The following is a 15,416-nucleotide window of genomic DNA, read 5'->3' on the forward strand; positions in this document are numbered from 1 at the left end:
GAATTACATTAAGGCAGGGGTCGATGAACTGGGGCAAATTATCTTAAGTGGGGTAAGAATGAAATTCTTGCGGGTAATAAGGACTCATTATACATAAGTAAAATTATATAAAAAAACACATTCCTTGTTATCTATGATTTTCTTTCTTTCAAATCAAGGGGGTAACGGCATAAATAGATATATTTTGGGGTAATTGGTTAAAAAAGTTCCCCTACCCCTGCATTAAAGATACATGTGTCTGTGGAAGACTTGGCCATTTACATGTTAATAAATGAGTTGGACAATTAGTCAATCAAAGAAATAGAATGTTCATCATCAGAACTGATATAAATCCATCATGTGACATTATTTTCTTCAGTTAGAAGCTATGAATCTTTAGATTCTTAAGTAATAGTTGGAGCAAATTATGGACTGAATTTAGAGAAAAGAAGACATGTAATAACATATAATGAGACGCGGCTGTGTGGTTAATTTGCTTCACGGCCACATCATTTCAGGTTTAATCTCACTGGATGACACCTTCGGTAAGTGTCTTCTACTATATCCCTGGATCAACCAATGTATAGTGAGTTAATTTAGTAGACACAAACTGTGTTGAAGCTCTTTGTGTGTGTGTGTGTGTGTTTAAAAGGTATTTTGTCCAATACTTTACCAATTCTTCAAAGTAAAAAGCTTGAATTGAATGAAAGCCATGACTGCATTTTTTTATTACTTGTTTTCTAGATTGTTTGCAATGTAAATCATCATCATCTACTTGACACCTGGTGTGTTCAATACTTTGTATCATATGACTATGACTTCTTATTCACTGTCCTTTAATCGGAGACCCCTAACTTTTCAAGGCTCAACACCAGTGAAATCATTTTGAAACAACGCCTTTTTACTCTCTTTTTGTCTTTCTTTCCTTTTTTTCTGTTATTAACCATTCAGTTTTCCACAATACCATTATTTGAATGGAGTGGCCAGTGTCATGGGTTGGAGATGGTGTTCTGTTACAGTTGCTTGTCTTTTCTTGCTAATTACTCAATAGTAATGTCAGGGTTGATTTGAGTACAATGAGGCAATGTGTACTGTCCGGATACACACATCACACTCTCTATTAAAATTTGGACTCTAGGCTCATTTATTCAGCATGTTTAATACAAGCCTTAAATCGTGATTTGCAATTTGTATCTTGACATATACTTCACTATAAAACTTTAGTCTAACATTATTGTCTAAGTTTTACTTCTCATATTTCAAATTAATTCCTAACCATTAATTCTTCAGCTCAGTAGCAATGACATATGTCTGTAAATTAATGCTTCTTTTACTTTCTCTTCTGCAGGTTGGTTTGGTGTTTCTGCTCAGTATTGCATCATTAATCATCTATTTCATAGATGCATCAGATGGGTAAGTTAAACTATACATGTGTATTATACTCTCTCTCTCTTCTCTCTCTCTCTCTCCCTCCTCTCTCTCTCTCCCTCCTCTCTCTCTCTCTCCCTCCTCTCTCTCTCCTTCCTCTCTTTCTCCTCCTTTCTTCCACCTCTCCTCCCTCTCTCCTTTCTCTTTCCCTTACTCCCATCTCTCCATCTCTCTCCTTCCTATTTCTAGCTTCTCTCTCTTCCTCTCCCTTTCTCTCTCAACCATTTCAATAATGTTTGTATGAATAAAATTAGTGTAGTTAGAAGATGCATTAGAATTATTGTCTATGCTAATCCAAAATGGGACAAAATTAAAGCAAATAGCTAACCACTTTAGGGGATTTCCTGAACTGGATGGGGTTAACATAACTGAGAATCAATCTGAATTACTTTTGGCAATGATGAAAACTTCTGGAAATTTTTTTACAGTGTCATTTTATGGAGATTGTATTGACCTAAGCATTTAGAAGTAAGTTATAAGAAGTGCTGCATAATAATCAAGAGGAGAGATAAGTGGATAGTATTAACTCATTTGTGACCATATTTCTAATAAAATACTCTGTCTAGTTATTAATATACGCTGCCAGATGAATCAACAAATGAGCTTTTACATAGTAGCAGACATGATTATAATATAAAACAGATAAACTAATCTAAATAATGCTTGTAAAAAAAGGGAGACCCAGCTCTTATTTCACATCCTCAACAGAGGGTTTTATGAAAGTAAGACAATAGTCATCATGTATTCTCACATAAAGGTAGTGGTGAGTGGAATATAAAATAATGTGTATATCTTACTCTTCATAACACACACACACACACACACACACACACACACACACACACACACACACAATTATAGTTGCAATCAAGAACTAAGAGAAAAAGGTTGGAAAAGAGAATAACTTTTTCAGAAACATTTGAATTATAATAGATCCTAATTTAAGCACAACCTCACAACCCTAGTCACTTTTAGAGGAGTGGAAGGGAACTAGTGGATTGCATCTATCCCAGTACTTGACTGGTACTTTATTTTCTTGACCTCAGAGGGATGAAAGACAAAGTTGACTTCAGGAAGGGCGCCCAGCTGTAGAAACTATACCGAAGATGACATCTGAGCTCAAAGCAGCCCTGCAGCTCATCATATCCTATCAAACTGTCCAACCCATGCCAGCATGCAAAACAGACAGTGAATGATGATGATGAAAGTAGAAAAACAGAAGAAAAATACCACAAAGCAATTTTCAAACATTCTAATGATTCTGTTAATTGATGTCTTTTAAACATTTGAATTACAATCCTTTCTGCTCAAGACAAAATGCTTAAACTTTTGGGGGTGGGGAGGAGGGGCTAGTAAGTTACATCGACCCCAGTACTCAATTGGTACTTACTTCATCTACCCCAAAGTTGATTTCAGTGGCATTTGAACTCAGGACATAAAAACTGGCAAAATGCCAGTAAGCATCTTACCCAGTGTGCTAACGACTCTGCCAGCTCACCACCTTATGAACAGCTGAATTGTAATGGAACCTTAATTTAAGTAAAAACAGTTTAAATGCAGGGTTTGTATCAGAAAATTAGAGGCAAGTGGTAAAAGGGATTAAATTAAGTAAGTAAAGCAGTTGTTCATTGTTGAAACCCTAGAAGAGACTGGCAACCACAGCTCACCGATTTGTTTGAGATTAGGAAATTACAGCTCACCAGTTTATTTGTGGGGAGGTCACAGGTTGGAGTAAGTCTGTGATACTGTTAAAGCAGAAGGATCTTTTGACTGCTGTTATTGTTATCATTGAATAATTTTGCTCATCTATCCTAGGACAGATTTTAGAACATGGGGTTTTCATTTTAAGGTTTAATTTATGTGATCCTTTTTTTAATGATAAAACAATATTTGCTGAGGGAAATTTGGTTACTACTTTGAACATTATATTAGTTTCAAATTTTGATGCAAGGCCAGTAACTTCAGGAGAGAGGGTAAGTCAATTACATTGACCCCAAGTAGTTAGCTGGTACTTATTTTATCAACCCAGAAAGGATGAAAGATAAAGTTAATCTTGGCAGAATTTCAACTCAATATTGAGCTACTGTATAAAAAGTTCATTTGTTGGCTCATATTTTGAGAACAGATCTGAATACAAACATAACTGTGTAATATTTGTAGTGTCAATCACTGTTCTTTTCAGTGTCTGTTGTTTCACAGTGCAAATTTCTCCTAGTTAGATATAACCTTAAAATAAGTACTTGTGAAGTTAAGTCAAAGAGGGTTTCACCTACACTTTCTTTCAGGCATCAGTTAACAATATAGTTCCACTCAAATGTCTTGAAATCGATTAAAATGAAACAATCTAAATTGCTTATAGTGGTTGTCGTTGTGTTAGACATCCAGCTCTCCAATTTAAACTAGAATAAAAATAAAATAAAAAGACAACTGGCTATAAACAGCAAATAAAGTAACTTCTAATACATTTTATGCAATATTTTAGAAAATATAAATATTAACCTAATTCATTAATTTTTCTAATTAGACCTTTGTGACATTTTTTCTTACTTCTCTTATATTCAAAGGCTATTTCTTTTTAATTGACCAAAGAAATATTTTATATTAGATATTATAATCAACAGTCGGAGACAAAAAATATTGATGGTCAACTGATAGGTATTGAACCACACATTTATCACATCCTAAGCAACCATATAACTGATTACACAACTACAGTGCTTACCATTATCTCTCTAACATGGTAATCTGTCAAGCAATAGGGTTCAAACCCTGTTAGAAAACTTATGGTTGTTTTCTGTGTCAATTTTGTACTTATAACGCCTAATAGTATTTATATTAAATTATATTTTTATATAGTATTTTTTATAAGGAAAAGATGTATTTAATATAATTATATCCTACATATCAATGATAATTGTTTTATCAAGTTGAGAGGTGTAACACTCAATCAACATCCAACTGCATGTAAACTTCTGATACACAAAACCATAAATCTATAGTTACTCTATATGTACAAATTTAACTTTAAGAAGTAACCTTTAGAAATAATATGTCTGTAACCTTTAGAAATAATGTTTTTCTTGCTAATTTCTCTTTAGAATGATACTATTTGTAGCTTTAAAAACTGTATCTTTAGCACAAAATCAAGACCATCAATAATTTGGTGTAGAAGATTATTAGATGCTCTACAGCAGTGCTTCTCAAACTATCTGATGTGGCGTACTGGCAGTTTTTTTTTTTTTTTCCAATGTGCCAGGTACCGGTAATATTTCTTAGTAACATTTATACTGGAAACAATATATATAATGAATATAATAAAAGTTGACAATTTTTTAATCGTATTTTGTAAACAAATAATGCAATATTACATAAGCATTTTATAATGTTTCTTTCTTTTCTGGAAATTCGCTGTGTACTGGCAGCTGATGCCTCACGGACCAGCACCATCTGTGGACCACCACTTTGAGTAGCACTGCTCTACAGCATATTCTAATGAAGAAGTATTATGACATTGCATATACTGTATAAAGAAGATATGTCTTCCTCTTTAAATCTAAGGAATATTATAATCCAAAGCACTTGACAATCTAAAGAGACAACCTACTATAAAACATAGCTTGTACTTGTGGTATTAAACATTTTCTTTAATCACTGAAATGTTATGCGCCATTCTTAAAAATAGATTAACCTCTTGATCAATAAACTCTCCCTTACATGAACCAGTAAGGAATCCTCTACATGGTTGTTTGACCTGCTAGAATTAACAACTAAATCTCCTTTTAATCACATGTCACTGATCTTAAGAAAAGGTCATGTTGAACAATGCAGACCTAGACACATTGCCTTATTAAAGATTTTGATTTCTGACTCAGTACCTTATTTTGTTTTCTCTTTGACTTTTCTATTTTAATAGCCTCTACTCTCCAGATCTTGCTTACTGCACTTCAATTTCACTACATCATATTCTTAACATTTTTCTCTTTTTACATTTCTCTTTGCCTTTTGCCTTTCTTACCTTAAATTTTATTACCTCCAGTTCCTTCTTCAAAAAGTTTGTCCTGTAGATCCTGTATCCTTATATGCATATACTAACTATAAACTTTACTAACTCACCTGCTACCATATCCTCCCATCTTTTTTTATTTATTATCTAACACTAATCCTTTACTTTCAGAATACAAGCAATACCCCTTTAACTTATAGGCAAAGATATATTTGACAATAAATGGAACCACTCAATTCTAAACTTGATGAAAACCTAAAGAAATATATATTTAGATGTTCAGTGCAATAAGATATGATCATTACAGCATAAAACCTTCAATTTTTAATTCATCAGGATTTATATTTGGCAAATGAAAGAAAGCAAAACTTTTTTTTTATTTGGTGGAATTCTCATTGAACCTATTCACTTTTGTCTTGAAATTTGAGAAATATCATTGTAAATTGTAAATAACATTAAGAGTTCAAGTGTATCATTAATATAAAGAACATACTTTGCAAGAAAAATATTTACTTTTTATTTCTTTTAGTGGTTTCAGCCATTGAGTTGAGCCCATACTGGGGCACTCTCTTTGTTAGTTTTTAGTTGGTTATATCAACCACAGTACCTATTTCAGTGTGGCACTTATTTTATTGAACACTATTTGTCAAATTACTTAGGACATATAGGGACACAACATAAACAATAACACTGGTTTTCAGACTGGTGTAATTGTAAATACAGCTACAAACACACACATGTATACATATAGATGACAAGCTTCAGCAATTTACACAGATATAGAAAGACAATATGCTGCACAAATTGTCTTGAGAGAACAAATTTTCCTGATTGTCTCTGTATGTCTGAGTGTGCACAAACATGTTAAATATGGTTGTATATAACTATATTGCAGTCAGTGTTGCTTAGTGCATCTCTAATTAATTAATTCCAGCCTGACAGAGCTTTCCACATGTCAGCAAATGTACTGTTTGCTATTCTGACATAAGACTGACCAGCTTTTACTGGCCACGAGCAACAGCCTGGTAGATGTAGACGAAGTGTAATGATGCAGAAATGCATGCATCCTATAGTCTGGTGACCTCATTCGTAGCCTAGTAGTGTGTTTACACCCATATTATCTATAAGGAGAATTTCTTCAGTCAAGACAACTTATGCAGGTCCAAGTTGTACATATTAGATATGACTGTATATTACTATATTTCATTCAATGTTGCTTAGTGTGCCTAATTTGTGTGTGTGAGCATGTGTAAGTATGTGTGGATGTGTGCTATAAATGCGATAGTAATAAACATGTGTGTAAGATGCCATCAGATTGTCTAAGTTGAATCAAATTCAGAACTATGTAGTTACAAAACAAACTTCTTAACCACACAACTGTTCCTGCATCTTTTTTCTTCTTTTTCTTTTTTTCCCTTTTTTTTTTTTTTTACATATCAAAATAAACTAGATTTAACCTGTTCTCAATACACACATCAATATCAATAATTCACATAAGGGAAACAGTTATTTAGGTCTTGGAATTTTGTTTCTATGTCAGTGACATCATGTAACAATTTAATCTTCACATTTCTGTTCTTGATATTATCTCATTAATTCATACAATGACTACACACAGATATATTGTAGAATGCTTGGAAAGTGGCTGGCAAGAACAAGTGGTGAGCCCCTAAAAATATATCAAATATTATTGGCTCAATATTATTGTTCTGACTATGCTTAGATTTAAGTAATTGCAAGATGATGGTAATTATATTCCATTTCAAAATATGACATGTTTTATCATCAGTACAATCATCGTTTATAATTCAAACAGATATGAAGCTTGATTAGAAGAAATATATATAAAACTAGGAAGAAAAATTGAAATACTTTTGCTTTAATTTTTATGTAATTAAATAAATTTCTACTTCAGCATATTGTTTGTAGGTCATTTATTTTATTTTTCTCTTCATCATCATCGTCGTCATCATCATCACCACAACCACGATCATTGCTTTAACATCCACTTTTCTATGGTGGCATGTAAATAATATGGACATATTCCTATACCACTTATATGTTTTGTGGTTAAAGAACATTGTTTTGCTGCTGCTTGACTCCAGGTTTCATCCCATCCCATGGCATGGGACCTTGAACAAGTATCCTACCATAGCTTTGGGTTTACTAATATACTCTTAGTGAAATTTGATGGACAAAAAATTATGTTCAAGGAGATACATTTTATATACATTGGTAAGAAAAACAGATAAACCTGTGCTTTCAAATATAAATACCATTTGGTAGGTTTTCTACCTGTCATGCACTGTCACTCTTGTTGCTCTCAATGTTGTTGCTTTCACCAAGCATGGAACAGTGACTGGTATATTCAGACCTCATAAGCAACAGCACTATTGTTTACAAAATACTACATAAAATAATTAAATGAATATAATGAATGTGACCCTATTACAGTATTGTTTCATAAATTTTAATTCTATGTCATCTTATCTAAGAAGCTAATGTTTTTTTATCTTTGATCGAACCACTTCCTTACAAATTTTCTTTAGCTTAACTGCATTATGAATACCTCCTACTGTTAATTCACAGTTCTTTTATCACTCATAAAATTAATGAATGCTACACACTAAGTCCATGCCAAGTCATCACATCCACATGCATTAAGCTAATGCTTTTGATGACCAGCTGCTTTCTTAACTCGCTTGTATTCAGTTATCTTTTTTATAAATTAATATTACACATCTAATGGATGATATACAATATTGATTTTATTTCCTTTCTATCGTGTATCTTTTTCTATTTTCTTTCCAGACAAGATGTTGAATCCTGCAGACCCTGGGCACTGAGTACAACTCAACAAGTTGATTTAGCATTCAATGTGTTTTTTATGATATATTTTTTTATTCGGGTTGGTATAACAAAAGATTTCTCAAATTTGTTTTTTATTTTATAGAAAAAAAAAACATATACTAAAATAAAGATTATATTGGACCCAAAAAGTACCATCTTGGAAGGTTTACTCTAACAAATTGACCCCAGTACTTATTCTTTTAAAATTTGATGCTTATTTTGTCTGTCCTATTTGCTGAACTGTTAAGTCACAGGGACACAAACAAACACCAGCTGTTAAATTGAGTGGAGACTAAGCTTTAAAAATGCACATGCATACACACACACACACACATACTTTATTAAAAAGCAGCAAAAATATCACAAAAACTGCTACTCAGAGTTTCACATGTCAATTCATCAGACAGTTTTGTTTAGAATATATATATATTAATCAAAGTGTACAGTGTTATATATCCATTACAGCCAATCTTACCAATCAGTTTCACACTAGGGGTTCAATGGAGTGTTAGGTAACAGTTCGATTATGTAACCCTGCACTTATCAGAGTTAACCATTATGGAATGAAATATGATGAGCTTCCACATTGTTTCTTTGTATCAAATTCATTCACAAGGCATTGATTAACCTAGGAGTATAATAGAAGACACTTGCCCATGTTGTTATGCAATGTGGCTGAACTCAGAATCATATGCATGCAAAGCAAACTTCTTAGCCACACAACTATGTCAGCACCTATGCACTAAATCGAGAAATGTTACATTTGATTGACAAATGTTCTCTCTATGAAAACTTTCTCATCACAAACTGAATCTGGAGCTAAACACAGACATTGTCAGCTTTTGTGATGCCCACAGATATTGTTTTATAATATTTTAGTACTATTCTGGTAATGTTGAGACTGAGCGGGAGAATGGCTGAGAAGTTTGATTAATGATTAAGAAGTTATAAATATTCAGATTGCCCCAATACTCTTATGTTATATCATTCAGCAAAGCACAGCATTCTGCTTGCCTAACTGATAAATATTAACCAAGTAGATTGAGAAAGTAGTTTAATATTAGAACATCTTGTAAGGCAGCAAGCTGGCAGAATCATTTGCAGCATTTTGTCCATCTTTACATTTAGTTCAAATTCTGCTACAGTTGACTTTGCCTATCCTCTTTTGGGGGTTAATAAAATAAGTACCAGTTGAGCACTGGAGTTGGTGTAATCACCTCTGAAATTGCTGGCCTTGTGCCAAAATTAATCCATTTTAGAACATCATAAGGCAGTAAGCTGGCAGAATCATTAGTATTCTTTTATTCTTTTACTTGTTTCAGTCAATTGACTGTGGCCATGCTGGAGCACTACCTTAAAGGGTTTTAATCAAAGTAATCAACCCCAGAACTTATACTTTGTAAGCCTAATACTTATTTTATCGGTCTCTTTTACCAAACCACTACATTACAGCATCAGTTGTCAAACAATGGCAGAGAGACAAACACAGGTACACACATATACATATGATGGCCTTCTTTCAGTTTCTGTCTACAAATCCGCTCACAAGACTTTTGTCAGCCTGAAGCTATAGTAGAATCCAGAACCATGTGGTTGGGAAGCAAGCTTCTTACAATACAGCCACACCTGTGCCTGTATGCTGGATAAAATGCTTAACAACATCTCATCTGTCTATAGGTTTTGAGTTTAAATTCTGCCTTTCATCTTTTGGGGTTGATAAAATAAGTACCAATTAAATACTGGGGCTGATGTAATAGACTTACCCCTCTCCCAAAATTGCTGGCCTTGTGCCAAAATTTGAAACCAATATTACAACATCAAGCTCTATTAAAAAAAAAGAAAAACTTTCAAACTCATATAACATATTATGTAGTGGCATAGAAACAAAGCTTTAGTTTTATAAAGAAGAAAACATAATGTTATATGCCCCTTTCTCAAGGGGATTAGTTAAGTGCAGTGGCTACAACTGGGAATAGAAACATCAGGTGCTGAAAGTGACTTTTATCTTTTCATCATTAGCAGTATATAAGAAGTGAAATAAGAATTGACTACAGTTTTTGCATTGGATCACTTGAATTTTATCTCTTACTCAACAATAGTTGCAATTTTGAATGTAAATATATTCATAACAAAAGAAAAGAAAATATGCATGAAAGTTATATCATTATGTAAAAGACATTCTCTTTTACAACAGAAATATATAACTAGGTTTTTACTTAGACTTGAATTTGATTTTTGGCATTTTTTATACTTTCAGACTTCTAGACTAGATTGGAAAATATTTTGTTTTGCTTTTATTTAACTGTCTACAATATGCTGATACAAAAGAATATGTACAAGCATTTATATATAGATATTGGCAATTGATAAAGAATTTTAAATAAAGCTTGAAAGATAAATATTCTACATAAAAAGTAAGACAATTTGAGACAACCAAAAAGGCAATGTCCATCAACTGAGCTGCTTTCCAGACATGTTTTGTGATCATAGTGAATACAAGCATGCAGTATAAGTGGAAATTTAAAAGAAAATACTTTTAAAAACCTAGTAAAATAAAATAAACATAAACTTTAGAAAAAAATAGTAATAATAATTTGTAACATTGGCATAAGACCATAAATTCCAGGGAATTGTTTATATCAGTTTTAACTGATGCCACTACTTGTCTGGTACTTTATTTTACCTATCCCAAGGAGAAGAAAGACAAAGTCAAATACAACAGGAGAAAAATAGTTATAAATTGAAAAATCCTGATGAAAAATGAATTCATGAGTAATGAAGGTGCTGCATCTGGAAAATAAATTGATGTTGCTAAATAATTTTGGTACACTGATTTGAAATCTACATTTAGAATATTCCTATCATTTCCATTTTGTGGGAAATTTAAATCTAGTTATTAAGATAAGGTCAGTGTTACTTCTTTTCACATTACAGCACAGACACCATGTGATATATCCTATATATATAGCTCAATTGGTAGAGCATCAGACTTTTAATCTGAGGGTTGTGGATTTGTGTCTCTAAAGACAGAGAATTTTATAGGTGCAGGCATGGCTGTGTGGTAAGAAGCCTGCTTCCTAACCATATGCTTCTGGGTTGTCTCATTGTGTGGTGCCTTGGGCGAATATCTACTACTATAGCCTCAGGCTGATCAAATCCTTGTGAATGGGTCTGGTAAACAAAAACTGAAAGAAGCTCATCGTATGTGTGTGTGTGTGTGTATTTGTGCATGTGTATCTTTGTTTGTCTTTTACCATCACTTGACACCTGGTGTTGGTGTGTTTACATCCCCATAACTTAGAATAAGCACTAGGCTTTAAAAAAAATAAGTACTGGAATCAATTCAGTTGACTAAAATTATTCAAGTCCATGCCTCAGCATGACCACAGTCTAATGATTGAAACAAGTAAGGTATATATATATATATATATATATATATATATACACACACACACACACGCACACACACAAAATAAACTAATGCTGTACCCTGACAAAATGGACCTGGTATACTTTATAAAGTGATTGGTGTTAGAGAAGGTATTTAGCTAAACAAAAAATTAAGAATTAAACCTACAGAGTTGTTTGTCCAAATAAGAACTGGCTCAGACTATAGCAACTCATCGAACCCATTATTAAATCAATACTTTAAGATTGTTTTCTATTCCAGTTTGTTGCTGCAAATGATAAACTATGGTTTTGGCTGGAGCTTTTCTCTTTTGTCGACTATTTTACAATTCCACCATCTTTTGTGGCCATCTACCTAGACCGAAATTGGTTAGGTGAGTATTTCACTTATAATGTATTTATCAAATTCTTCACTATCAGCAAAATTATTCTACTGTTTATCTGGTTTAGATAAGACAGAAATGTATCATTTGTTTAAATTCTGTATCATTTCATCTGTGAACTGATCCAGCTCTCTTACATCTGACCCTACCACATTGATCAGGACTGATATGTGACTCTTGGGAGAATGTTGTCCTAAAACCACAGACCTGACTTGAATACTTGGAATAGAAACACCACTAAAGGCACCCAAGTGTAGAGTGGTTGTGTTTAACTAGGTGATGAATTAAGTCTACTACTCAATGATAATCTTTGCTACAATAACCCATTTTATATTACAATTCATTATTAATACAGTTAACAATAGATCATGATTAATTGAGACATTGACCCCACAAAATCAAAATTCAGTCAAAGAAAAGCTTGAAAAGGAATGAAGACTAGCAATATTCAGCTTTCAGTAACATGAGAAAGATAATGACATTCTTCTAATGATGCTATTCTCTAAGTATTTTAATTGACACTATCCTCTATAGTATTCATTTTTGCATTTACGTATATAAAGATTTTAAACTGGAACTGATTACCAATTGAAATTCACAGACAATACCTAATCAAAGAGTTGAAGCTTAAACTTCTTGCTTAGTGGTTAATGGTGGTTGATTAAACGTACAGCTTACACAATTATGTTCCCAGTATTTTGTGTGTCTTACACAAAGTTTTAGGAATTCACTGAGAGAAATTGCATAGATAAAGAGGAATTATGATCAGAGTTTTGCAAGATGGAAATGTTTATATATGTCATTGCATTAGAAAATGGCAGCTATGAATAATGAGTTCTTGTGTTTGGGAGGGTTGTTATAAGTAATGTCTTATGTATGGAGCATTTCTGAATATATTTATGTTACTACACTAAATCTAAAACTGATGAACACTGCTGCTTGCTAGCTTATTTAGAGAGAGCTTTCCCTAATTGCTAAACATTGTTTCTTACATTTTACATCTAATGTGTTTATTTTTGTAGTATTAAAAGTGCTCTTTCTTGGCTAATTTGGTATTGTGGTTAAGGATGTATATAAGTATGGTTAAGGGGTGTATATAAGCAAACTATGTATATAAGCAAACTATGATAATGTTTTGAGAATTAATGACTGGAATAAATATTGTAATCATACAACAAACTATTTATAAATCTATGTTTATAGGCACAGGCATAGCTGTGTGCTAAGAAGTTTACTTCTTAAATTCATGGTTTGAGGTTCAGTTACACTATGTAGCACCTTCGGCAAGTGTCTTCTGCTATAGCCTCAGGCTGACCAAAACCTTGTGTGTGGATTTGATAGATGGAAACTAAAAGAAGCTTGTATATAGCTATATGTGCTTGTATTTGTGTTTGTACCCCACCACTGCTTGATAACCAGTGCTGGTTTCTTTATGTCCCCATAACTTAATGGTTCAGCAAAAGAAACTGATAGAATAAGTACTAGACTTTAAAAAAATAAAAATAAGTACTGAGGTAATTTCGTTTGACTACAATTCTTTAAGGTGATGCCCCAGCATTGCTGCAGTATAATAACTGAAACAGATAAAAGATTATATAAAGCATTGTATAGAATTATTAGTTTTTAAGTGTTAAATAGGTTTAGATTTATATTTTATTGATTTTACTATTTTTTAACATATTTTCATGATTTCCATACTTAAAATAAGCATGAAATGTGTATTTTATGCATTTTTAGGAAAAACCAAATTAATATTAATAAAATTCTCCTCACTAGGCAATGGATTGGCAGAACCAGTACAGCAATTGACAAAATGACTTGCAATATTTAGTTGCATAGTTTTACTTTGTGTTCAAATCTTTGCTTTTGTCCTCCTGGGTCAAATACTGTATTAGATTTAATCAACTAACCATTTCTTCCAAATTTGTAAACCTTGTGCTTATGTTAGAAATAATAATTATTATTATTTGTTTTTTGCCTGTAGGTCTTCGCTCCCTGAGAGCTTTACGGCTTGTGTCAATTCCCGATATTCTCCAATATCTCAATATTTTGAAAACCAGTACTATGATCCGGCTGACACAACTCGTGGCATTTTTTGTAAGCATGTGGTTGGCTGGAGCTGGTTTCTTGCACCTGGTGAGTTTTGCCCTTTTTAATATAATAACTCTCTTGTACTTTATTTGTTCATTTGCAAATAGAAATAGTTTACAGTGTAGACTCTATGGTCATGCTGTATTATTTAATCATCTTCCAGTGATTTCGTAGAGATAAAGAAATGGTCAATGAGGGTGTGTGTGTGTGTGTGTTTACCGAGTGGGTGTCTGATGTCTATGCATGTGTTTCTGTCAGCCTCCCAGTCCCTTCAAAGGCTGACCTGACACCAAGACTCCACCAGCTTCTTGTTCAGCTCTGTGGTCCAAGAAATTCTCCTTTCTGATGCGTCTGGTGTCACTGAAATGCTGATTTCATTTCTAACAACACCATGTGACACATTTTGAACAATAGTAGCCCAGTTACCAGTACCCATTTTGAACTTAGTGCATCTCTTCATTTGCTTAACCGAGCCTGAATGAGCTAAGTTTTTGCAAGAAACCTGCAAAACTTTAAGTTGCATGGCGCCAAATCAAACTGTATTAAATAATAATTCCTACTAATTGTATTTAGTGCCTTTTTCTTTCATTTGTCTACTCACTCATACATACATACATACATTTGTACATAAGTATATACATACATTTATATATATATATGTATATATACATAGGCACAGGAGTGGCTGTGTGGTAAGTAGCTTGTTTACCAACCACATGGTTTTGGGTTCAGTCCCACTGCATGGCACCTTGGGCAAGTGTCTTCTACTATAGCCTCAGGCCGACCAAAGCCTTGTGAGTGGATTTGGTAGATGGAAACTGAAAGAAGCCCGTCGTATATATGTATATATATATAAAAACAAATAGTAAATGAGTATATGCATATATACGTACAGGTATGTGCATACCGACATCCACCTGTATATATAGGTGCATATCTGGGTACAGGACATTGCAAACCAAATGTAGACGAGAAAACACACAAGCCACATAGAGAACATTCTACTTCATCAGCTACCCCTGTTTTAACACCGGCGTTTCGAAGAGCTGGGCAGGACGCATCGTTAAAACGGCTCTTCCCATGGACCGCAAATTAAATTTGTATACACAAATTAAATCTTGCCATGGAGGAATGTAGTGGCGGACACAAAATAAGACAGGAAAACAAACAGAAAAGGCTTTACGGCCAGACGAGAAAAATTATTTGTGTATGAACGCTGTGAGGCACGAACTTGAAAGTAGGGACGAGGTAGTTCGCGTGTTTGCTTGGCGATA

The 15,416-nt window shown here is 33.3% G+C and overlaps 1 protein-coding gene across 34 annotated transcripts in view; it reads left to right on the plus strand.

Annotated features, from left to right (window-relative positions):
* Window positions 1-15,416, plus strand: part of LOC106878324 (calcium-activated potassium channel slowpoke) — a 329,393-nt gene that overhangs the window by 115,596 nt on the left and 198,381 nt on the right. For all 34 annotated transcript variants that reach the window (XR_016240707.1, XM_089347381.1, XM_052978540.2 and 31 more), the window contains exons 2-5: window positions 1,328-1,392; window positions 8,222-8,318; window positions 11,931-12,042; window positions 14,036-14,187. Coding sequence is in view for 33 of the 34 variants with exons in the window: in XM_089347381.1 (XP_089203507.1) it covers window positions 1,328-1,392; window positions 8,222-8,318; window positions 11,931-12,042; window positions 14,036-14,187 (426 nt within the window). In the remaining variant the exon portion in view is untranslated. The remainder of the gene's footprint in view (window positions 1-1,327; window positions 1,393-8,221; window positions 8,319-11,930; window positions 12,043-14,035; window positions 14,188-15,416) is intronic.

This window comes from Octopus bimaculoides, chromosome 2 (genome assembly GCF_046866305.1).
Source record: "Octopus bimaculoides isolate indiv1 chromosome 2, ASM4686630v1, whole genome shotgun sequence".
Lineage (NCBI taxonomy): Eukaryota > Metazoa > Mollusca > Cephalopoda > Octopoda > Octopodidae > Octopus > Octopus bimaculoides.